At 38.4% G+C, this 24,414-nt stretch overlaps 1 protein-coding gene across 1 annotated transcript; it reads left to right on the forward strand.

The window, feature by feature from the left end:
- Positions 1–19,723: 19,723 nt before the first annotated feature.
- Positions 19,724–20,308, forward strand: LOC309831827 (small ribosomal subunit protein eS7-like; the record flags this gene model as incomplete). Its single annotated transcript, XM_082669161.1, has 1 exon — positions 19,724–20,308. The coding sequence occupies one exon, from the start codon at positions 19,724–19,726 to the stop codon at positions 20,306–20,308; it is 585 nt and encodes a 194-aa protein (XP_082525287.1).
- Between the last annotated feature and the right edge of the window lie 4,106 nt (positions 20,309–24,414).

The raw sequence follows: 24,414 nt of genomic DNA on the forward strand, positions 1-24,414 counted from the left end.
AGTAAATAAGGAAACACAAGATTTAAATGATACATTAAACAAGATGGATTTAATTGATATTTATAGGAAATTCCATCCAAAAACAACAGAATACACTTTGTTCTCAAGTGATCATGGAACATTCTCCAGGATAGATCATATCTTGGGTCACAAATCAAGCCTTGGTAAATTTAGGAAAATTAAAATTATATCAAGTATCTTTTCCAACCACAATGCTATGAGATTAGATATCAATTCCAGAGAAAAAATTGTAAAAAGTACAAAAATATCGAGGTTAAATAATAAGCTACTAAATAACCAAGGCATAACTAAAGAAGTCAAAGAGGAAATCAAAAAACACCTAGAAACAAATGACAATGAAAACACAATGACCCAAAACCTATAAGATGCAGTAAAAGCAGTTCTAAGAGGAAAGTTTATAGCAATACAATCCTAACTCAACAAAAAAGAAAAATCTCAAATACACAACCTAACCTTACACCTAAACCAATTAGAGAATGAAGAACAAAAAAAACCCCAAAGTTAGCAGATGGAAAGAAATCATAAAGATCAGATCAGAAATAAATGGAAAAGAAATGAAGGAAACAATAGCAAAGATTAATAAACCTAAAGCTGGTTCTTTGAGAAGATAAAAAAAATTGATAAGCAATTAGCAGACTCATCAAGAAAAAAGGGAGAAGACTCAGATCAACAGAATTAGAAACGAAAAAGGAGAAGTAACAACTGACACTGCAAAAATACAAAGGATCATCAGAGACTACTACAAACAACTATATGTCACTAAAAGGCACAACCTAGAAGAAATGCACAAACACTTAGAAAAGCACAACCTTCTGAGACTGAACCAGGAAGAAACAGAAAATATAAACAGACCAATCACAAGCACTGAAACTGAAACTGTGATTAAAAATCTTCAAACAAACAAAAGCCCAGAACCAGATGGCTTCACAGGGGAATTCTATCAAACATTTAGAGAAGAGCTAACACCTGCCCTTCTCAAACTCTTCCAAAATATAGCAGAGGGACGAATACTCCTAATCTCTTTCTATGAGGCCACCATCGCCAGATACAAAAACCAGCCAAAGATGACACAAAAAAAGAAAACTACAGGCCGATATCACTGATGAACATAGATGCAAAAATCCTCAACAAAATATCAACAAACAGAATCCAACAGCACATTAAAAGGATCATACACCATGATCAATTGGGGTTTATCCCAGGAATGCAAGGAACATTCAATATACACAAATCAACCACTGTGATAAACCATATTAACAAATGGAAGGATAAAAACCATATGATAATTGCAATAGATGCAGAAAATCTTTCAACAAAATTCAACACCCATTTATGATAAAAACCCTCTAGAAAGTAGGCATAGAAGGAACTTACCTTAACATAATAAAGGCCATATATGACAAACCTACAGCCAACATTGTTCTCAATGGTGAAAACCTGAAAGCATTTCCACTAAGATCAGGAAAAAGACAAGGTTGCCCACTCTCACCACTATTATTCAACATAGTTTTGGAAGTTTTAGCCACAACAATCAGAAAAGAAAAAGAAATAAAAGGAATACAAATCAGAAAAGAAGAAGTAAAGCTGTCACTGCTTGCAGATGACATGATACTATACATAGAGAATCCTAAAGATGCTACCAGAAAACTACTAGAGCTAATCAATGAATTTGGTAAAGTAGCAGGATACACAATTAATGCACAGAAATCTCTGGCATTCCTATACACTAATGATGAACAATCTGAAAGAGAAATTAGGCAAACACTCCCAGTTACCATTGCAACAAAAAGAATAAAATACCTAGGAATAAACCTACCTATGGAGACAAAAGACCTCTATGCAGAAAACTGTAAGACACTACTGAAGGAAATTAAAGATGATGCAAATAGATGGAGAGAATACCATGTTCTTGGAGTGGAAGAATCAACATTGTGTAAAAGACTATACTACCCAAAGCAATCTATAGATTTAATGCAATCCCTATCAAGCTACCAATGGCATTTTTCACAGAACTGGAACAAAAAATTTCACCATTTGTATGGGAAAACAAAAGACCCCTAATAGCCAAATCAATCTTCAGAAAGAGAAACAGAGCTGGAGGAATTAGGTACCCTGCCTTCAGACTATACTACAAAGCTACAGTAATCAAGACAGAATGGTACTGGCACAAAAACAGAAATATAGATCAATGGAACACGATAGAAAGCCCAGACATAAACCCACACATATGTTCACCTTACCTTTGATAAAAGAAGCAAGAATATACAGTGAAGAAAAGACAGCCTCTTCAGTAAGTGGTGCTGGGAAAACTGGACAGCTACACATAAAAGAATGAAATTAGAACACTCCTAACACCATACACAAAAATAAACTGAAAATGGATTAAAGACCTAAATGTAAGGCCAGACTCTATAAAACTCTTAGGGGAAAACGTAGGCAGAACACCCCATGACGTAAATGACAGCAAGATCGTTTTTGACCCACCTCCTAGAGAAATGGAAATAAAAACAAAAATAAACAAATGGGACCTAATGAAACTTGAAAGCTTTTGCACAGCAAAGAGAACCATAAACAAGATGAAAAGACAACCCTTAGAATGGGAGAAAAGATTTGCAAATGAAGCAACTGACAATGGGCTAATCTCCAAAATATACAAGCAGCTGATGCAGCTCAATATGAAAAAACAAACAACACAATCCAAAAATGGGCAGAAGACCTTAATAGACATTTCTCTGAAGAAGATATACAGATTGCCAAAAACACATGAAAGGATGCTCAACATCACTAATCATTAGAGAAATGCAAATCAAAACTACAGTGAGGTATCACCTCACACCCGTCAGAATGGCCATCATCAAAAAATCTACAAGCAGTAAATGCTGGAGAGGGTGTGGATAAAAGGGAACCCTCTTGCACCGTTAGTGGGAATGTAAATTGATACAGCCACTATGGAGAGCAGTATGGAGGTTCCTTAAAAAAACTAAAAATAGAACTAGCATCCGACCTAGCAATCCCACTACTGGGCATATACCCTGAGAAAACCATAACTGAAAAAGAGTCATGTACCACAACGTTCATTGCAGCACTAGCTACAATAGTCAGAACATGGAAGCAACCTAAGTGTCCATCGACAGATGAATGGATAAAGAAGACGTGGCACATATATACAATGGAATATTACTCAGCCATAAAATGAAATGAAATTGAGTTATTTGTTGTGAGGTGGATGGACCTAGAGTCTGTCATACAGAGTGAAGTAAGTCAGAAAGAGAAAAACAAGTACCGTGTGCTAACACATGTATATGGAATCTAAAAAAAAAAAAAAAAAAAAAAAGTTTCTGAAGAACCTAGGGGCAGGACAGGAATAAAGATGCAGACTTAGAGAATGGACTTATGGACACAGGGAGGGGGAAGGGTAAGCTGGGACATAGAGAGTGTCATTGACATATATACACTACCAAATGTAAAATAGATAGCTAGGGGAAGCAGCCGCATAGCACAGGGAGATCAGCTCAGTGCTTTGTGACCACCTAGAGGTGTGGGATAGGGAGGGTGTGAGGGAGATGCAAGAGGGAAGGGATATGGGGATATAAGTATATGTATACCAGATTCACTTTGTTATACAGCAGAAACTAATACAATAATGTAAAGCAAGTATACTCCAATAAAGATGTTAAATCAATCAATCAATGTAAGAATCAAAATAAAAGTTTTCCCCCCATTTCTTGAGATCAGTAGAGTGACTCTCTGCTCCTAGAAGTCAAAGGGCTTTCCTAACACATTACTCTGTGTTACTTCATGAAGTTCTAATTTGTCAATGGATTTTACTTTCTATATTTTCATCCTGTGCAGCCATGGATGTTGGATAAGTAGTGTTGTGTGAACTCTCTTTAGGGTCACATGGGCATTTATTATTCTTTCATCTAATTTCATTAAATACATGGAGAATACATTTATTGGGGTGAGGCTGTTTATTTGATCTAGTAGATAAAATAAAACATCCACAATAAGACAAATGTCCTCATTTCCTATTTTCCTGACCATTGAGGGAAGAAGAAAGCTTACAATCCTAGATCCTTTCATCTCTGTCTCACATTTCATCTTCCCCTTCCATTTCCAAAGATGCTGGTTTTCTTTTTTAAGGCAGGGTAGTGTTTAGCTAGGGTTGGCTTCCATGTCTCACCTCTGAAAACAGTCACTAAGAGGCAGCATGACTCATTACCACTGTCTCAGGTGCTCCTGATATAGTGAATCTTTTGCCAACACTCAATACGTGTTTGTACAAAAAGGATTCAGCAATCCCTACAGTACAGGTGACCAGTCAACGGCCTAAGGAAACCTATAAAATGATCTGGAGGGCCAAACTGAGAAGTAATGAATATATATCTGTGATATACTCTCTCCTCTCCTCTCTCAAGTTACTCCACCCTGCTTTATACTTTTTACTCCCTTCGGGTTACCACTAATCAAGGAAATTTTAAATTATTCCATTAGCCGAATATGGTTTAAAGTGAACTAAGTCTGCTCATAGAGTGTTTGCCATATTTTGTACCCACAGTCTATTATATATATATATACTTTAAAGGAAAATTGAACTTACGGAAGAGATAAAATGCACAGCCCTTGTCAAAAGCATCTATCAAACAACATGAGAATAATTACCAAGTGACAACTAGTGCCAGTTATTAAGTTACTTTCTCTTGGCTCCAAACCACTCTCTACACTCTGCTGGCCCCAGGTCTCTACAGATCACATTTCTGCTTTTCCAGCTGACTGATGGGGGCCCTAGAGGAAGACTGCAAGGCTAGAGCGCGAAGGAGAGGCTCACTTCTTCCCTTCCGCTCCCCATTTCCATGGACATCACCCCATTAACTCTTTTCCCACCAGTGGCAGCAACCCCTTCCCACAGCTGCAGCTGGATCAGGTTTGCAAAGTTTTCAGCATCACGTCCACACTCCGCACTGAACGGCACCACCTCCTTTGAAGTCTGAACTCAGCTCTGTGGGGTCTCTCCTCTTAAGTTTCCAAGTTTTAATAATTCCAATACCTTCTCTTTGTTCTCTCAATCCAAAAAATGGTAGCTGCTTCCTACAGTTGCTACCTCCTTGTTAACTAGAATTCACTTTTTACTCTTTCAGCTACCTGGTTATAAAACTTAGATTTCGTTAACAATTCTTCAAATTCTGTCTGAATAATACCAGATGTGATTTCTATCTCCTATCTGGACCTTGACTAACATACAACTTAACACATATAAAGTAGCATTATATAAACTGGGTACACTGAAATTGTTTTAAAATAAAACTGTATGTGAAAGTAGGGCAGGCAAGAAGGTAAAGTAAATGTGTAGCTGTCAGAGGTTGTTAGATGGAGGGGGAAATGGTGGGGGAAAGGAAGGGAGGACGAACATTATAAAGTGGGAAGACAAGAAATATTGTCTATGGTAAGTAGAGTAACAGAGACTGTGAGTATAATTTGAAATTGCATAGCAGAACTAGGATTAATGACATATGACAACAATTAAGAGAAGAGAGAAGGAGAAGATCGTGTCAGCAAATTAAATTATTTTATAACATAGCAGGATGATGTTTAGAGATGATAAATTAAAAATAATAAAATAAGCACATTATTTAACTATAAAGAATTAGAAACAAATGATTAAAGTGTTTATCTCTGAGGAATAATGCTAACGATGTGTAGGAGAAGGACAAAGGATAGTTGTCTTTCCCATAATGAATAAGTCTTTCCATTTAATTTTTAATATTTTATTAATTTGATTGTTTAAATTTTAAAAATTCAAGGAAACAGACTTGCACTTTTGGGATGATGGAGAAAATTACTTTTCCCTACTCCTCCCACTAATTACAGTTAAGAACCATGACCATTATACATAAAACAAGCATAAGAAAGTTCTGAAAGGAGGAGAGAAGGCAGACAGACTAGGTATCTCAGGACTCAAGGAAGCACACACTATGAGATCCCTGGGTTACCTTTTTGCCTCATATATTCCAGTTATAGAAGTAAAAAGTCAACAACTGGGAAAGACCAATGAACACAGACTAAAAAGCCCCAAGAAAGCCTGCTCCTTCTAGCCAAAGAACCAGGGAAACGACAATCTAGCAAGACAGAAAGCTTACAGAAAATAGCTGTTCTACTCCAAACACTACAGAAAAAGCTGTGCCCTACCCCTACCCATGCCAAAAAGGAGGCAAAACTTCCACACTCAAGAGTGTCAGTCAAGAGCACATAGGGTGTCTGGACTCCACTCTAGCCCAGCAGTAAAGAACTGTCCTTCCCCTTCCCCCCTGCGGTGAGGACAGAGGAAGCCTAGTACAGAGTCAGGACTTTCCACACCACCAGGAGGAGATGAGGCCACCCTCCCCCTACCCCATGGTGTCAGTTGAAATTACATGGAGAGCGGTAATAAGATGCTGAGAATTCTGGCTCCAGACCAAAATCGTGGGTCTGATTTTTTTTTTTACACCCAATCATAGGCAATTACAAATGCTTCATCTGGTGGTCCTCAGCAGGGAAAGCTGCCCTCCCCACACCAGACTTGGTGCACAGCCAGAGCATTGCAGACTCTGAAGAGAGTTAGAGGCAAGGCCCCAGGCCAGACTGGCTGGCCTTGCTCTTATGCATATCTGCATTCTTGAAAGTCTCCTCACTGGGGAAACTTGAGGATACTTTTCCACTCCTACTCCTTTCCCCTCCCTTTCCCCCAACCCCTGGGTTCATAAATGGCAGTGGCCTTTTGTTCAGGGCTCCCGCAGCAGTGAGATAGTACCCAGAGCCCCTGTGTTGACCCACCTGACTCCGGTGGGAAGCCAGCACTTTCTGGTTTAGCCTCTGGCTCACACTAAAGGCTTGACTCTTGCTTTCATTCTGGCTCAGCTCCCTCCAGCTCAGCTAGTACCCCTCCCAGTGAGGCAGGTGTCCTTGGAGGCATAATCAGGAGTCAGAACTTCACACCCACTTGGCAATAGCAAGGTGGTGTCATTCATTCCCTGCTGGAGTGGTATCAGAGAAAACCAGCTAAAACAGAAGTTTGAATAAGATCTAGAGTCTTTTAACATTCAAAATGTCCAAGTTTCCATAAAAAATCATTCATCATATCAGGAACCAGGAAGATCTCAAACTGGGTCAAAGAGGAAGTGTCAAGGAAATTTTAAAAATACTTTTGAAGAGAATGAAAATGAATTTACAACATATCAAAAATTCATGGTTCACAGTTAAAGCTGTGCTGAGCAGGAAGTGTATAGCATAAAATGCATATATTAGAAAAGAAAAAAAGTATCAAATCAATAATCTAAATCCCCACCTTAAGAACCTAGGAAAAATAAAGCAAGATAAATCCACAGTAAGCAGAAGGAAGTAAATAATAGAAATAAAAGCAGATATTAGTGAAATAGAAAAGATAAAAACAATAAAGAAAATCAATGAAACAAAGAGATGGTTCTTTGAAAAACTGAATAAAATTGACTAACCTCTAGCAAGACTGAAAAAAAAAAGGAAGAAGACACAAATTACTAATATCAGAAATATCATTATAGACCCTGCAGGCATCAAAAAGATCACAGACATTATTACAAACAGCTCTACACACATAAATTTGAAAACTTAGATGAAATGGACCAGTTCCTTAAAAAGAAAACGCTAACTACCATAACTCACCCAATATGAAATAGACTATTTGAATATTCTTATAACTATTAAGGAAATTTAATTCATAATTTTAAAGCTCTCAAAAAGGAAATCTCCAAGCCAGATGGGTTCACAGGAGAGCTCCAACAAACTTTTAAAGAAGAATTAACACTAATTCTATGCAATGTCTTCCAGAAAGTAGAAGAGTGAAGAAAACATCCCAATTCATTTTATAAAGCTAGTATTACCCTGATACCAAAACCAGACACACACAGCACAAAAACAGAAAGCTATAAATCAACATTTGAAGACCACATATCCACAGAGGACTAGTATCTAAAATATAGAAACAACTCTTAAAATTCACCAGTAAAAACAATAATCCAATTAGAAAACTGACAAAAGTTATGAAGAGACATTTTACTGATGGCTATAAGCACATGAAAAGTTGTTCAACATAATCAGCAATCAGTGAGTTGCAAATCAAAGCCACAGTGAGACATCACTACACACATATCAGAATGGCTACAATAAAAAATAGTGACACTGAATGTTAGGAAGGATGTGGAGACACTGGATCACTCACTGATAGCTAGTGGGCATGTAAAATGGTACAGCCACTCTGGATAGCAGATTGGCAGTTTCTTAAAAAGCTAAACATACAATTACTACACAACTCAGCAATTGCATCCCCAGGCATTTACCCCAGAGAAGCAAAGGCTTATGTTCACAAAAAAAACCTATACATGAAAGTTTATAGCAGCTTTATTCATAACAGCCAAAAACTGGAAACAACCCAGATATCCATCACTGGGTAAATGAGTAAACAAACTGTGGTATATCTATATCGTGTAATACTTCTCTGTAATAAAAACAAACGGACCTTGATACAGGCCAAAATCCAGATAATAATACTCAGTGGGGGAAAAAAGCCAATCCAGAAGATTACAAACTGATTCCATTTATATAACATTCTTGAAATGATGAAATTATAGACATGGAGAGGAGATTAGTAGTTATCAGAGGTTTAAAAGAAGGTAGGGGTAGGAGGGAAGTGGATGTGGATATAAAAGACAACATGAGATATCTGGTGGTGATAGAAATACAGGAAGATCTAAATCCTGATTGTATCTCTGTCAGTATCTTGGTTGTGATGTGCACTATAGTTTTGCACGATGTTACCACTGGAGGAAACCAGCTAAATGTTATGTAAGATCTCTCTCTATTATTCCTTACAATTGCATGTGAATCTACAATTATTCAAAATTAAAATTTTAATTTAAAAATATTTTAATTTCTTTTAATATGAGGGAAAAGACCACAGTTTGCAGCCAGTTAACATGACAAGGAAATACTTAGAAAGAACGTGGCAATGCCTTCAGGTCATTGAAAATGATACCACAGTTTTTCTCAAAATACAAAGAGGATTTATTATAAATTGTACTTCATAAAATATATTAACTCCCTAGCATTCAATTTTTATGATCCACAGGGATTTGATTCCCTCTTCTGAATTCTGCAATTCTGGTACAAATTACATTTAAGCTGATCCAACTGGGAGTTGCTAAACCTGATTAAAACAATCATGGTCATAAAGAGATGCTGTAAAATTGGTATTAGAACTATTCAACGCACAACCTCCTCCCATCCCTCTAGCTCCTTCCTACACACACACACAAAGTGTTTGTCTTTTAGGCATGTGCTCCCAGGTAATCAAAGGCTGCATAAAGTTATTGATTTTAAATTCTCCTTAATTAACAAACTATTACCTTGACTTTCTGAATAATTCTAGCATAAAATAGCTCATGAAACCAACATTCCCTGTTTTTCCATTTTTCATACTTTTGGACATTGTCCTTTTGTATTCTATTCAGATGAGGAACTCAAAGCTAAGAAGCAGTTACCTAAAGACTGACAATTGGGAATTTATGGACATTTCTTTTTCTCCATAGTTACTTCTTTTCCTTTCTTTTCCAAGAAACTAAATACCATGGCCATTGTTCTGCTGCAAATTTACATTATTTTCTTACCCCAAGTGTGGAAAACTAAAAATATAAGCAGAGGCAAATTGTAGGGTGAAAAATAGGCTATTCCTCACCTACCTTCACAATTTAGTGTCTCAAGGGGCTCAAGATGGAGTAAGAGGACATGGAGCTCACCTTCTCCCACAAACACATCAAAAATACATCTACATGTGGAACAATTCTCACTGAAGACTAACCGGAGACTGGGGGAAGCACTCTTGTACAGCCAAGGCTGCAAAAAGACACACATGCAATCCGATAGGAAGGGAAGAAAAGTGATCAGGTCTGGACCTGTGCCCCTGAGAGGGGTCCTAAGTATGGGGGGCGGCGGAGAACAGAAGCCCCCTTGGCATGGTGGAGGACACTGGGATAAACATAGGGCTGTGGGAAGCCGGGATTCTGCTCATGAGGCGCTTATGCTGGTTAGCACCCAAGGCAGGATGGAGACAGGTCTGCTCTGGCTGCTGCAGGATTTCCCCTGACCACCTCACTGTGCACCCAAGCCTGAGCAGGGCAGACGCTCTGGCCCTGCTCAGTCTGCACCACAGCAGAGCACTGGATCTGGAGCAGCCACAACCAGGGAAAAGACTAGACTGTGGGAAGCAGAGGGGACCCAGTTCCAGGGTGGAGGCTGGGTGGGGTCGTGGCAGCCATGGTTGGTGCTTGCTCAAGAGGTACTCCAGAAGCAGCCAAAATAACCACTGGCCACAGCTCATTTCCCCACACACACCAAGAGTCCACATGGCCCCACCTGCCCTGTGGAGCAGTTCCACAAAAAGGTGTGGGGAGCAGAGGCTGGGGGCAGTAATCTGCACCTGAGTCTGCATCTAAGTGGAACCGTGGACACCTGCACAGGCAGCACGTCACACCTCGGTCTGCACACCAAACCCATCTTGCTCCAGCACTTGCCTCCTCTGAGGCAAGTGTCCTGGTGCAGGGAGAGGGGGAAACACACACTAAGAGAACAGAACCTGCTAGAACTGACCTTCAGGGCTTCTGCTCCAGCAACTTGGGATCAGACCCTGACCCTGACCCTGACAGGGTGATAATGGCTGCTGAGCAGAGGGGAAGTCCTGCCCCAGCTGGAGTCCTGGCTCCAGCTCTACCTCCTTCATCTCCAGCCACACCCCCTACCAAAGTGATAGCTGCCAACACACCCCGAGGGAAGACATGACTTGCAAATCCAGCTCTCCCACCAAAGACATGGGTCCAATGACACACATAGTCTGCATAGGGATGCTCCCACATAAGAACACCCCTTCAAGACTGCAGTAGATAAATGTTTCACCTAAATTCATAGAGGCAGAGAAAGTTAAGTAAAATGAGAAGACAGAGAAACTGCTCCCAATTGAAAGAGCAACAGAAAACCCCTGAAAGGACAAATAATGAAACAGAATAAACAATTTAAAAGATAAAGAATTCAAAGCATTGATAGTAAAAATGTTAACTGAATCAGGGAAAAGAATTGATATAAACATGGAACATTTTGACAAGGAACTAGAAAATATTGAAAAGATCCGATCAGAAATGAAGAATTCAATAGCTGAAATTAAAACACACACACACACATTAGAAGGAATGAATGGCAGAAAAATAGATCAGAGTGCATAAGTGATCTGGAACATAAAATAATGGAAATCACACTATCAGAACAGCAAAAAGAAAAATGAATTTTTAAAAAAATGTAAGCAATATAAAAGATCTCCAAGATAACACTGTGTTCCAACATTCACATTATAGGAGTCCCAGAAGAAGAGAGAGAGAAGGTGATCAAGAATGTATTTGAGGAAATTATGACTTAAAACTCCCCAAACTTGAAGAAAGAAACAGATATCCAGGTACAGGAAGCACAAAGTGTCCCAAACAAGATGAACCCAAACAGACCCACACAAGACATCATAATTAAAATGACAAAAGTTAAAGAGAAGATTCTAAAGGCAGCAAGAGAAAAACAAAAAGTTATATACAAGGGAACCCCCATAAGGCCATCAGCTGATTTCTTTGCAGAAATTTTGCAGACCAGAGGGAGTGGCATGATATATTCAAAGTACCGCAACCTAGAATACTCTACACAGCAAGATTATCATTTAGAATAGAAGGAGAGGTAAAGAACTTCTCAGATAAGCAAAATCTAAAAGCGTTCATCAATACTAAACCTATCCTAAAAGAAATGTTAAAGGGTCTTCTGTAATTGGAAAAGGAATAAGAATCTATAGGAAAGGGAAAATCCCAATAGGAAAAGAAAATATATAGTAAGGACTGAAAATCAATCACTTAAATAAGCCAGTACAAAGATTAAAGACAAAAAATTGTAAAATCAAAAAACTGCAAAAAGCAGCTATAATCACAAAAGTACAGTTAAAAGATAAATATGAAAATGTAAAATATGACAGCAAAAACACAAAATGTGGAAGAGGGGAGTAAAAAAATGTACATTTTTAGAATGTGTTTGAACTTAAATGACTACCAGTTTTAAACAAGTAGATATAGTATATCAACATATATGAACCCCATGGCAACCACAAATAAAAACTCACAATACAGTAAGTTCCCAACATACAAACCTTCAAGCTGTGAACTTTCAAAGATGCAAAGGTGCATTCACATGTCCAATCACATGTTAGTTCACCTGCCTGTTTACATTGTCACGTGCGTGCATCCTCTACAAGTGGTTGTGCTTTTGTGTACTTTACTGTACAGTACTCTATAGAGTACAGTAGTACAGTATCTTTTTTTCAGGCTAGATCTGCAAGAGGATGACTTCATTGAACTACTTGCTGTGCAACATGAGAAGCTTATTAATGAAGACCTGATGGAATTGGAGGCTCAGATAAAGGACAAATAGAGACAACAAGAAGAAGTAGTAACTGAAGAACTGAAGAGAGTCATGACACAGGAAAGGGCAAGGGGATTTTCTTTATCTAAGGAGACACTGTTAGTTTATGAGGCACAGGATCCAAATGTAAAACTGTACAACAAGGTTGCAGCAGCCTTTTGGAATGCAATGCAGCATTACCATGTCATCTCTGATAAGAAAAAAAAGGAGCTACTACCCAGACATCACTGGATTGTTTTTTCAGGAGGGTAGATAGAATTGAATCCAGCAAGGAACCAGAACCTGTGCCATCAGTGTCAGGGGTGAGTGAAATTGCAGCTTGTCCTCCATCTCCTATTGCCGACGATCCTGCAGCTCTACTATCTCCCACCTCCTCTCCCTCCTCCAGTCAGTACCTCTTCTTGCCTGTTCACTAGACGCCAGCCCCTGTATGCCAGCTGTTGTACTGTACTACTGTACTTTTCAAGGTACTGTACTGAAGATTAAAAATGTTTTCTTTACTTTTTGTGATTGGTTTTTTATATATTATTTGTGTGAAAAGTATTATAAACCTATTTTCAGTACAGTACTATAAAGCCGATTGTGTTAGTTGGATACCTAGGCTAACTCTGTTGGACTTACGAACAAATTGGACTTACATGCTCTTGGAACAGAACTTGTTCATATGTAGGGGACTTACTGTAGATACACAAAAACTAAAAAGAAAGGAACACAAGCATACTACTAAAGGAAATCATGAAACCACAATGGGAGAAACAAACAGAAGAAGAAATGAATCAAGAAGAACTACAAAAACAACTGGAAAACAAGTATTAAAATGGCAATAAGTACATACCTATCAATAATTACTTTAAATGTCAATGGACTAAATGCTCCAATCAAAAGACATAGGGTGGCTAATTGGACAAAAAAGAAAAAAAAGTAAGACTCTTCTATATGCTTCCTACAAGAGATTCACTTCAGAGCTTAAGACACACATAGGTTGAAAGTAAGGGTGTGGAAAAAGATATTTCATGCAAATAAGAAGAAAGTAAGGTTAGAAATACTTATAGCAGATAAAATAGACTTTAAAATAAAAGCTATAACAAAAGACAAAGAAGAGCTTTATATAATGACAAAGAGCTTTATATAATGACAAAGAGCTTTATATAATGACAAAGCTTTATATAATGACTTTAAAATAAAAGCTATAACAAAAGACAAAGAAGAGCTTTATATAATGACAAAGGGATCAACACAAGAAGACGATTATACTTGTTAATACATATGTACCCAATATAGGAGCACCTAAATATATAAAGCAAATGCTGAAAGACATGAAGGGAGAAATGGAGAATACAAAATAGCAGGGGACTTTAGCACAACACTGACATCAGTGGACAGATCATTCAGACAGAAAATCAATAAGGCAACAGTGGTCTCAAATGACACATCAGGCTAGTTGGACTTAATAGATATCTACAGCACATTACATCTCAAAACAGCAGAATACATATTCTTTTCAAGTGTACATACAACATTCTCCAGGATAGATCACATACTAAGTCATGAAACTAGTCTAACAAATTTAAGAAGATAGAAATTATATCAAGCATTTTTTTCCAACCACAACAGTATGAAACTAGAAATCAATTACAGGAAGAAAAATGGTAAAAGCACAAACACATGGAGACTAAAAAACATGCTATTAAAAATCCAAGGGGTCAAAGAGAAAATTAAAAAATACCTCAAGACAAATGAAAATGGAAAAACAACACTCCAAAATCTATGGGATACAGCAAAAGCAGTTCTAAGAGGGAAGTTTATAGCAATACAGGCTTTCCTCAGAAACAAAAAAATTCCCAAATAAACAATCTAACCTAACAGCTAAAGGAATTAGAAAAAGAAAACCCAAAGTCAGCAGAAGGAAAGAAATGAAGAATAAAGATCAGAGAGGAAATAGAGATCATAAAACAATAGAAAAGATTTTTTAAAAAAACAAGAGCTGGGTTTTTTTTAAAGATAAACAAAATTGATAAACCTTTATCCAGGCTTACCAAGAAGAAAAGAGAGGACCCAAATAAGCAAAGTAAGAAATGAAAGAGGAGAATTAACAACTGGTACCATAGAGATACAAAAAAATCATAAGAGAATACTACAAACAGTTATATGCCAACAAATTGAAAAACCTACAAGAAATGGACACATTTCTAGAAACATACAACCTGCCAAGCTTGAATCAGGAAGAAATAAACAGTCTGAACAGACCAAAAACTAATAGTGAAATTGAATTTGTAATAAAAAAATCTCCCAGCAAACAAAAGTCCAGGATCAAATGGCTTCACAGAGGAATTCTACAAAATATAATTCTACAAAATATAGGTGTTAGAGGAACTAAAACACCTATTCTTCTGAAACTATTTCAAAAAATTGAAGAAGATAGAATACTCCCAAATTCATCCTACAAGGCCACCATTACACTGATACAAAATCCAGACAAAAACACTACAAAAAGAAAATTACAAGCCAATATCTTGATGAATATAGATGCAAAAATCCTCAAGAAAGTATTAGCAAACCAAATCCAGCAATATATAAAAAGGATCATACACCATGGATTTATTCCAGAGTCACAAGGATGGTTCAACATTTGCAAATCAATCAGTGTGATACACCACATTAAAAAAAGGAAGGATAAAAATCACATGATCATCTCAATAGATGCAGAAAAAACATGTGACAAAATTCAACATACATTCATGACAAAAACTGTCATCAATGTTGTTATCAAGGGAACATATCTCAACATAATAAAGACCATGTATGACAAACCCACAGCTAACATCATACTCAACGGTGAAAGTCTTTCCTCTAAATTCAGGAACAAGAAAAGGATGCCCACTCTCACCACTTATATTTGACATAGTAGCCTTGAAATCTAAAAGATTATTGAAGATTTAACTCCCCAGATGTGTGTTTACACTTCTAGGGGCAGATGAGACCCAAAGCCATAGATATATTCCAGGATTCATAAAGCTAGAAACACTTGTTTTATCTTTCCCAGGAGATATTTATTTACATCTTAAAGGGTAAAAACCCAGGGCTCTTCCCCTTCTTTTTCCAAGGAGAATTTGTTTATTGTAGGGAGCGAAGGTAACTCTTGTTTCCTTGAAAGATGAGGGGACAGCCATTCATCTCCTATATAAGCTCCAGATTCATATTTTGGGGTTCCTTTCCTACAGAACAACCACCCCCCTACTATGTGTAGGCCTGTCCACTGCCGCTTTTTGCATCATCCCTGAACAGGGAAAATTTGGGGGGGAAAGAACAAATAAGGTAATTTCTGTAAGTAACAATAATCTGTCCCTGTCCCAGTAACCACTTTCAGTATAATACAATAAATAGAGATATTAAACATGTATCACCAGTCACTATCTTAAGCGCTTTACGTGAATTAACTCTTTTATTCCTCATTACAATACTTTGAGTTAGGTACTCCTATTTTTCCTATGTTAAGATGGAACACTGAGACACAGAGATAACAAGTAAGTTGCCCAAAGGCTCCTAACTAGTAAATAGCAGAGGCAGGATTTGAACCCGAAGAGTCTAGCTCTAGAAGCTGTGCTCTAAATACCATGCCACACTTCCTCTAACCAATAATCTTTCTCATTGACTATTTATGATTCACACTAAACCACAGTATTCACTGTGTCTAGAGATGTCTTATTCAGTCATATCCAACGACTTCCTTTCACAGTTGAAAATAATTTTACAGATGGTCTCCAGCTTATGATATAGTTCACATTAAGATTTTTCAACTTTACGATGGTGTGAAAGTAATATGCATTCAGTAGAAACTATAGTTCGCATTTTGAATTTTGATCTTTTCCTGGGCTGGCGACATGCAGTACACTCCTCTCTTGTGATGCTGGGCCATGGCAGCGAGCCACAGCTCCCAGGCAGCCATGTGATCACCAGGGTGACAACTCACAACCATTCTGTACCCAGACAACCATTCTGTTTTTCAGTTTCAGTACAGTATTCAATAAACTACATGAGGTATTCAACACTTCATTATAAAAGGATTTGTGTTAGATGATTTTGCCCAACTATTGGGTAATATAAGTATTCTGAGCACGTTTAAAGTAGGCTGGGCTAAACTAAGATGTACAGTAGGTGAGATGTATTAAATGCACTTTCAACTTACAGTATTTTCACCTTACAATGGGTTTATCAGAACATGGTCCCTTTGTAAGTTGAGTAAGGTCTGTATAAAGAAATTGTCTTTCTACCTAGTCTTTGTGGGTCCTGAAAGTATACATGTAGCTGTTTAATGCTTAAAATAAAACACTCTCTCATCAAGATAATTCTGCCAATTTTGAATGGGCTACATATAGGCCATCAGTATTCATGTGTTGATGGCCACAGGCTAAACTTATGAGTTCATTTGATAGTCCCCATTTCTACCACATTGATTAAGATAAAATTGTCTCATATCTGAACAGCTTTCAGTATTTTCTGAACAAAAGTTTCATACTTTCTTCCTCAGCTCCTCCTGGAGAAGCCTCTACGTATCTTGTCATGGGACTAGCAGGAAACAGGATAATTGAAGAGAGTTTAATAAAGCATTTATTTACAAAGGAGTACGTAGTATTGGAAAAAACTCACAAAGGCTGGTGCAGTAACCTAGTGCCAGGAAGAATTAGGAGTTATTGCCACCCCTTGGACCGAAGGGCAAGAGAGGGTTACCAGAACCCCGAGGGAGAGGCTGTGGTTGTCACATAGGGTTGCCCTTGGAGTTGTGACCTATAGGAGAGGAACAAAACCAATAAATGGCAACCCAGCAAAAAGGAAGCTGGAGGGATAAATACCCCAAACCCATTCTCCTCTCATTACCGTAGCTCCACTGGTGCCTCCTGTTAGCCAGACCCAAGCTGAAACCAGATGGGGAGGGAGCCTTTGGTATAGTTCATAAAAGTCAGCCTCCTAGGACAAAAAGCACAGTGAAGAAGGAGGGAAAGCCAATCATGAGAAACAGGAAATATCAAGCACATTCTGGGATAAAAGAGACTCATGTGAACTCTTCCCTGTCTGTTCTTTGCAAAGGAAATTTCTCCTTAAAAAAGCAGTTTCTCATTCATTAGTTATATGTGTTAAAGGGCAAGATGTACACAATTACCGCCTTCTCTGCAATCAGCAGTCACAACAAAGCTACCATGTGCCTTGAGCCTTGTGCCAAGGACAGGAAGCCCTGGAGGTGCAGGCTGCATCAGAGGACACGCTGTGCAGGTGGAGATCCCGGAAGATAAGTAGGATCACAGGAGCACAGCCCGAGGCCACCAAGATGGAGCAACAAAATGAGATTTATGGAGAAACTAAACTCTGTCCCAGGTAAACCTTATTCAGCCAAGGTGAAGATTAAGATTAAGGCTGAAAGATATAGAAAATTAAAGTTTACTAAGCACAAATTCTGTTATGTGTTATTTCATTTGAAGAAACGAACTAAAACTTCTGGGTAAAAGCTGGCTGTGGTTTGCCTATTTTTATAGTATGTCTGATAAAGAAAGTTTGGTGAATACTAATGGTGATAAGGAAATAAGCTTACAGCAAGGACTAAATGGTTTCCCAGCTTCCGCATTCCCCCATCACCTCCACCCGCCACACACACACAAAGTCTATTTATTATCCGTACAACAGCACAAGTGATTCTTTTGCCGTATAAGTCAGATCGTGTTACTTTTCTGCTTAAAAGTCTCTAGTGTTTCCCCATTTTATTTGCAATATAATCCAGACCTTACCAAGTCAACAAAGCTCTACTAGAATTTTCAAAACCATGCATCATGCTCATTTATGGATCATGAAATAAGGTTCCCCAGAAACCCACAGGTGAGGTCTCTCCTTATTTTCTTCAAATGCAAAAGTCATATACCCAGAGAGAACTTTTCTGACTACCCCATAGAAAGTAGGCCCATCAACATTTTCACTCTCTTTTTTCTTACCCTATTTTACTTTTCTCCAAGGCTTTTATTATCAAATGAGATATCATGTATTTATTTGTTTGTTTCATCCCTTGCTTTACTGAAATGTAAGCTTCGTGAGAACAGGGACTTTACCATATTCACTACTGTATCCCCATGACTAGAGCAATGGGGGTTCAAAAATTTGTTGATGATGAATGGATGGATGGGGAGAGGGATGATGTGATAGGATGGCCTTGAGGAAATAATATGCTAAGAGGACTCTGGAGCTAACAGATGACCCAGTTTCCTTCTGGAAAAACCAACTTGCCTGTCACGTCCCCCTGCTGTACACCCCAAACACACATATAGACACACACCTCCCTCACTGCCACCTGCAGGACTCTGCCTACTGTTAGCAACATCAGGAGAGGCAAGGCTTCAGCCAGGTGGCAGTGGGGAGAAGAGTGTGGAGTGAGTATTTGTGTGATTATCTGCTTTGCCCTGCCTAGATTGAAGGCTTTAAAGGGATGCCGAGAAGCAGGATTGTCTACAGACCCTAGAATCTGGCTTTGAAGGCTACACCAGCTAAAGGCTTCACTGTGGTCAGCAAGAGTCCCCAGCTAGCTCAGATCCTTAGCACCAACGCTCATCTCTTAAATTTTATCAGACTCTCATTTCAGCCTGCCTTATCCACAAATCCAACCTTTATTCCAAACATTTTTCCTTCAGAAATCCCATTACTCTGATTAAATATGTGGCAGTTTTAATAATTCAGCAACCAGAAAACAATTAATTTCATAGAATATGCAATATTTTTAAGTCTTAAAAGAGAAAAAAACAGGTTTATTTCTTAAAGCAACCATATAGCATTGCTTATTAACAAGATATCACATCAAAATCAGTTGTTTTCAAAATAAATGAATGAGTCCACTCCATTTGCAAGAGCGCTGGCCCTTGTGACCAAGGACACTCTACCCCCAGCTTTTGCTGCCCCTTCACCACAGATTGGTCTCCTGGGGATCCTGCCTGTCCTTAAAAGGAAGGAGGCAATGACCACCATTCTCCAGATAGCAAGGCTGAGGATTAATACAGAAAGGCAGATGGAGGATTGGCCCAGAGCACACTGATCGGAGGCCCAGCAACTCCACAGAGTTTTGAAGAATAAGAGGCACCCTTAGAAATATCAAGGGCTTCTCTTCCTAAGCCTACTAGTGGTGGCGGCGGCAGCAAATGTTGGCCTCATTGGCAAGGTCCAGGCCATGTGCAGTGCCATCGTGGAGATCGTGAAGCCCAATGACGAGAAGCCTGACGAGTTTGAGTCGGGCTTCTCCCAGGCCCTCCTAGAGCTGGAGATGAACTGGGACCTCAAGGCCCAGCTGCGGGAGCTGAACATCACGGCCACCAAGAAAATTGAAGGTGGTGGTGGTCAGAAAGCTATCATAATCTTTGTTCCCGTTCCTCAACTGAAATCTTTCCAGAAAATCCAGGTCCGGCTAGTGCGTGAGTTGGAGAAGAAGTTCAGCGGGAAGCAAGTTGTCTTTATCACTCAGAGGAGAATTCTGCCTAAGCCAACTCGAAAAAGCCGTACAAAAAATAAGCAAAAGCGTCCCAGGAGCCGCACTCTGACAGCCATGCATGACACCATCCTGGAGGACCTGGTTTTCCCAAGTGAGATTGTGGCCAAGAGAATCTGCGTGAAGCTGGATGGCAGCCCACTCATAAAGATTCAATTGGATAAAGCACAGCAGAACAATGTGGAACACAAGGTTGAAACCTTTTCTGGCATCTATAAGAAGCTCACGGGTAAGGATGTTAATTTTGAATTCCCAGAGTTTCAGTCATAAACAAAAATGACTAAATAAAATATTATTCACAATTTTTAAAAAAGCAAGGACTTATTCATTCATTCATTCATTCAACAAATATTTATTTGCCAAATATCAGCAGTCTAACACATACCAGTTATAGTTCTAAGCACTGGGGTAAAATGATGAGCAAGGTAGACCAGGTGTCTACCTTCATGGAGCTTATGTTCTAGTGGGAGGGAAAGGAAAATAAATAGGAAACCAAAAAGTAGGTAAGCCAATAACTAAATAGAATCCTGTAGAGAGTGATAACTGGTGCAGGAAGTAACCTGAAGGAAGGAGGGAGAGAGTGAATGAGCACCTGGGCTTGGGTTGGGTGAGGTGGGAGGTGCTTTAGTGGAGGGGACCATGGAAGGCCTCTGAGTAGTGACAGCTCTGGTGAGTGATGACAAGCGGCCACCATGCAAAGGTCCTGGCAACAGGAACACCAAATGCAAAGGCTCTGAAGTAGGAACAATCTTAAGTGTTAGAGAAAAAGACCAAGATAGCTACAGCCTGGTGAGCAAGGCGGGGAGTTGAAGGAAACAAGGTCAGAGGGACAGCAGGCCCCAGATCAAATATACACACATAAATATGTGTGGTTAATGTCGTTGTGAAACAATGTAAATGCCGAAATCATTCTTAAAAGAGAGGCTCTACAATGTTAAAAAATTAATAACCATCAAGATAAAAATGCCAATGGATACTCATAAAAAAACTGGGAAAGAACAGAAGATTATATAGGAAGTAAGAAGGAAATTGTTCATCCTATATAAGGAAATGTCAGCATATGTGATATTATTCTTGATTTTGAGGAAGAAAGAAAAGTAACTGATTTCTGAACATTTACAGATAAGAAAAAATAATGCCAAAATAAATCTCTATTCATCTAGAAAGAGAAAAGACAGAGAGCTCAAAAGAAGCTGACAGAAATAAGACCAAACATCTGTGATCACAGTAAATGACAAGTGGGTCAAAAATCAACAGTAATTACTTAGAGAACGAACTTATGGTTACAAGGGGAGGAAGGATGGGAGGAAGGGATAGTTAGGGCATATGGGATCGACATGCACACAATGCTATATTTAAAATGGATAACCAACAAGGACCTACTGTAGAGCACAGGGAACTCTGCTCAATGTTATGTGGCAGCCTGTATGGGAGGGGAGTTTGGGGGAGAATGGATACATGTATATGTATGGTTGAATCGCTTTGCTGTGCACCTGATACTACCACAACATTGTTAATCAGCTATACTCCAATATAAAATTAAAAGTTTTAAAAAAACCCAATTAACGTAAAAAAAATCAACTGTTATTAATAATCAGCAGGCATAATTTTAAATTATAAAGAAATATTTATAATGATTATAAGGCATTAAACAGAACAAAACTACATAATATATTGATTTATTAATTAGTTCAAAATGAAGTATAACTTTCACTAAAACTTATATTACAAATAGTATAACATTTAAATAGATAAATAAATATTAGAATTATATGGTAATATAATTAAAACAAAGGTGAAATTTCAGATCAGTACAGGGAGGATGGATTATTTGATTAACAGTGAGACAACTGGTTAACCATTGGGAAAAAAATAAAAGTAAAGCCAATATAAACTCCAAATGCATTAATTAAATCATATAAATACCAAAACTTAGAAGGATTTTTTTTATGTTTGAAGTATTGAACACCTTTCCAAATGTGACACCGAACTCAGAAGTCATAAAAGAAAAAAATGGATACCTTTGATGATATTTAGAAATACTGAGTAAGAAAACTGCAAACAAAGACAAATGACAAACTGGGAAAAATATTGTAATTTATAACATGACCAACTACTTCCCTTAATATATAACAAATAAGAAAAGATAAATAATCCAACAGAAAAATGTAAAAAGCCTAGAACAGAGATTCATAAAACAGCCCTTAGAAGTAGGAAATGATACCTACCTTCTTAAAAAGAGAAAAGAAGTTAAAACTGCACTGAAGGGCTTCCCTGGTGGCGCAGTGGTTGAGAGTCCACCTGGCGATGCAGGAGATGCGGGTTCGTGCCCCGGTCCGGGAAGAACCCACATGCCGCGGAGCGGCTGGGCCCGTGAGCCATGGCCGCTGAGCCTGCGCGTCCGAAGCCTGTGCTCCGCAACGGGAGAGGCCACAACAGTGAGAGGCCCGCGTACCAAACAAAAAACAAAAAACAAAAACCTGCACTGAAATCCTATTTTTTAAAACCAATAAAATTGTCAAAGATCTAAACATTTGATACCTCACACTTCCTTAGTCTCCCTAGATGGGGAGCCTCTTGTTCCGCCTTGCTCTGCCCCCGCCCACTCCAGAGTACAAAGTGCATAACAGGACCTCAACAAGTAGTTCTTTAATTGACTCTCTAATGAAGAAAAGGAGCTCATGGAAGAGTTTGAAGATGATTGATGGAATTAATATTACTTGTTGGAATTCCAGAGATCCTAAAGGTGTTTGTCCAACTGGTCCCCCACATCTAGTCTCTCTCTACTCTAATCTCTGCCCACTCTACCATGAGAATTACCTTTTAAAATCTCAGAGATCATTAAGTCTGTCATGCTAACAAATATTTGATATTGTTTAAATATAATGAGCATATGTGTATATAATTCAGTAGAAACTATTTTTGTTTTAATTTCATGTCTATAGGGTAAAATCCAAAGCGTAGTACAGGAGGTCATTTCACATTCTGATTCCAAACGTTTTCAGTCTCATCTCTTGTCATACCAGTTGGACCCCTCTTGTCTTCCACCAGGTTCTCTCAATTCTAATCAATCCAGACTCTATTCTCCAGATTAATTATGCACTTCTACATCCCTAATCCTTTGGAATTTTCTCTGCTAGAAAGGTTCTTCCTTTGAGCCCCACCCATTGGACCACTTATCAAAACTCTTGTCTTCAAGGTCCAGTTCAGATGTGGAAGCTTTCATCCCCATACACCTGGTTCAACACCCTGGTCAGAATTTATCACATCTCCCTCTGTGTTTCCATAGCCCTTTTTTTTATAAAAAAGGGATTTCTCCTCTAGCTTTGAAATTCTCTGATTGCCTTTTTGTTCATTGTGGCTACTTTTCATTTATTCAACATTTATTGATTCATTCAAAAATATCTATTCAGTGCCTACTATAGTCTAGGTGCTAGGTAATTAGAAAAAAATAAAATCTTCTAAGTCCTCCTGAAGCTTAGATTCAAGTCATGAGTTAAGTTTTGAGTTCCTTGAGTGTCACTATCATTTTCCCCAGCACCAAACACCAGGTCCTTCCTGCATGGAGTAAGTATTCAAAAGCTACACCTGCCTGTTCTCCCTTTCCCATGAATAACTGTTTCTCTCCAGTTAATGAAAAGTTTTGTTAACTGAAACATGCCGATAGATTGTAGAGATTGTCTAACTATTATGAAGGAATCTAAATTATTCAATAGAAAATACTGCTGCCCTAACAAATAGCAGTTAACCCACCCATGATAGCAGTCACCTGGAGTATTTTTTTTTTTATCACTAGAAATAATGGTTTGTTTCATCATGAAATGGTGATGCCTATGGAGTCTTTACTATTTACCAGGTATCATTGGAGGTCTTTCTGTATTCATCCATTTAATTGTATCAACAACTCGAAGAAGTATTGTTATCTCTTTTTTTTTATAGATGTGGAATCTGAGAAAAATCACTTGCCCCAAATCACATAGCTGGTAAAAGACGGAGCTGGCATTTGAACTCAGGCAGCCTGGCTCCTAAGCCTGTGCTCTTATCCACTACATCTTAAGGGCATAGAAAATAAAATTCTTTTCCAAATTCAATAGACTAAAATGACTTACAGATGATTATGAATGCAAGAAGACTGTTATGTTAACACCAGTGGTTTTCACTTCTCTTAAGCTCTTTTATTTGTAAGAAATAGATATATATCCAATTTACCTGAAAGAATATAAGATGAGGCGGGATGGTAATATAAGTTCACACATACATGTGTGAATGAAAAATGTTGCTGCCATATCAGTAAACAAAGGATGTTGCAGCCATCACATTGCAGCCTCCCCAGTGGTGAGCCCTGATGGAACTCAGGATGGAAACAGGATGCCCGG

The sequence above is a fragment of the Grampus griseus genome (genome assembly GCF_964374135.1).
Source record: "Grampus griseus genome assembly, chromosome: 13".
In the NCBI taxonomy this organism is placed as follows: domain Eukaryota; kingdom Metazoa; phylum Chordata; class Mammalia; order Artiodactyla; family Delphinidae; genus Grampus; species Grampus griseus.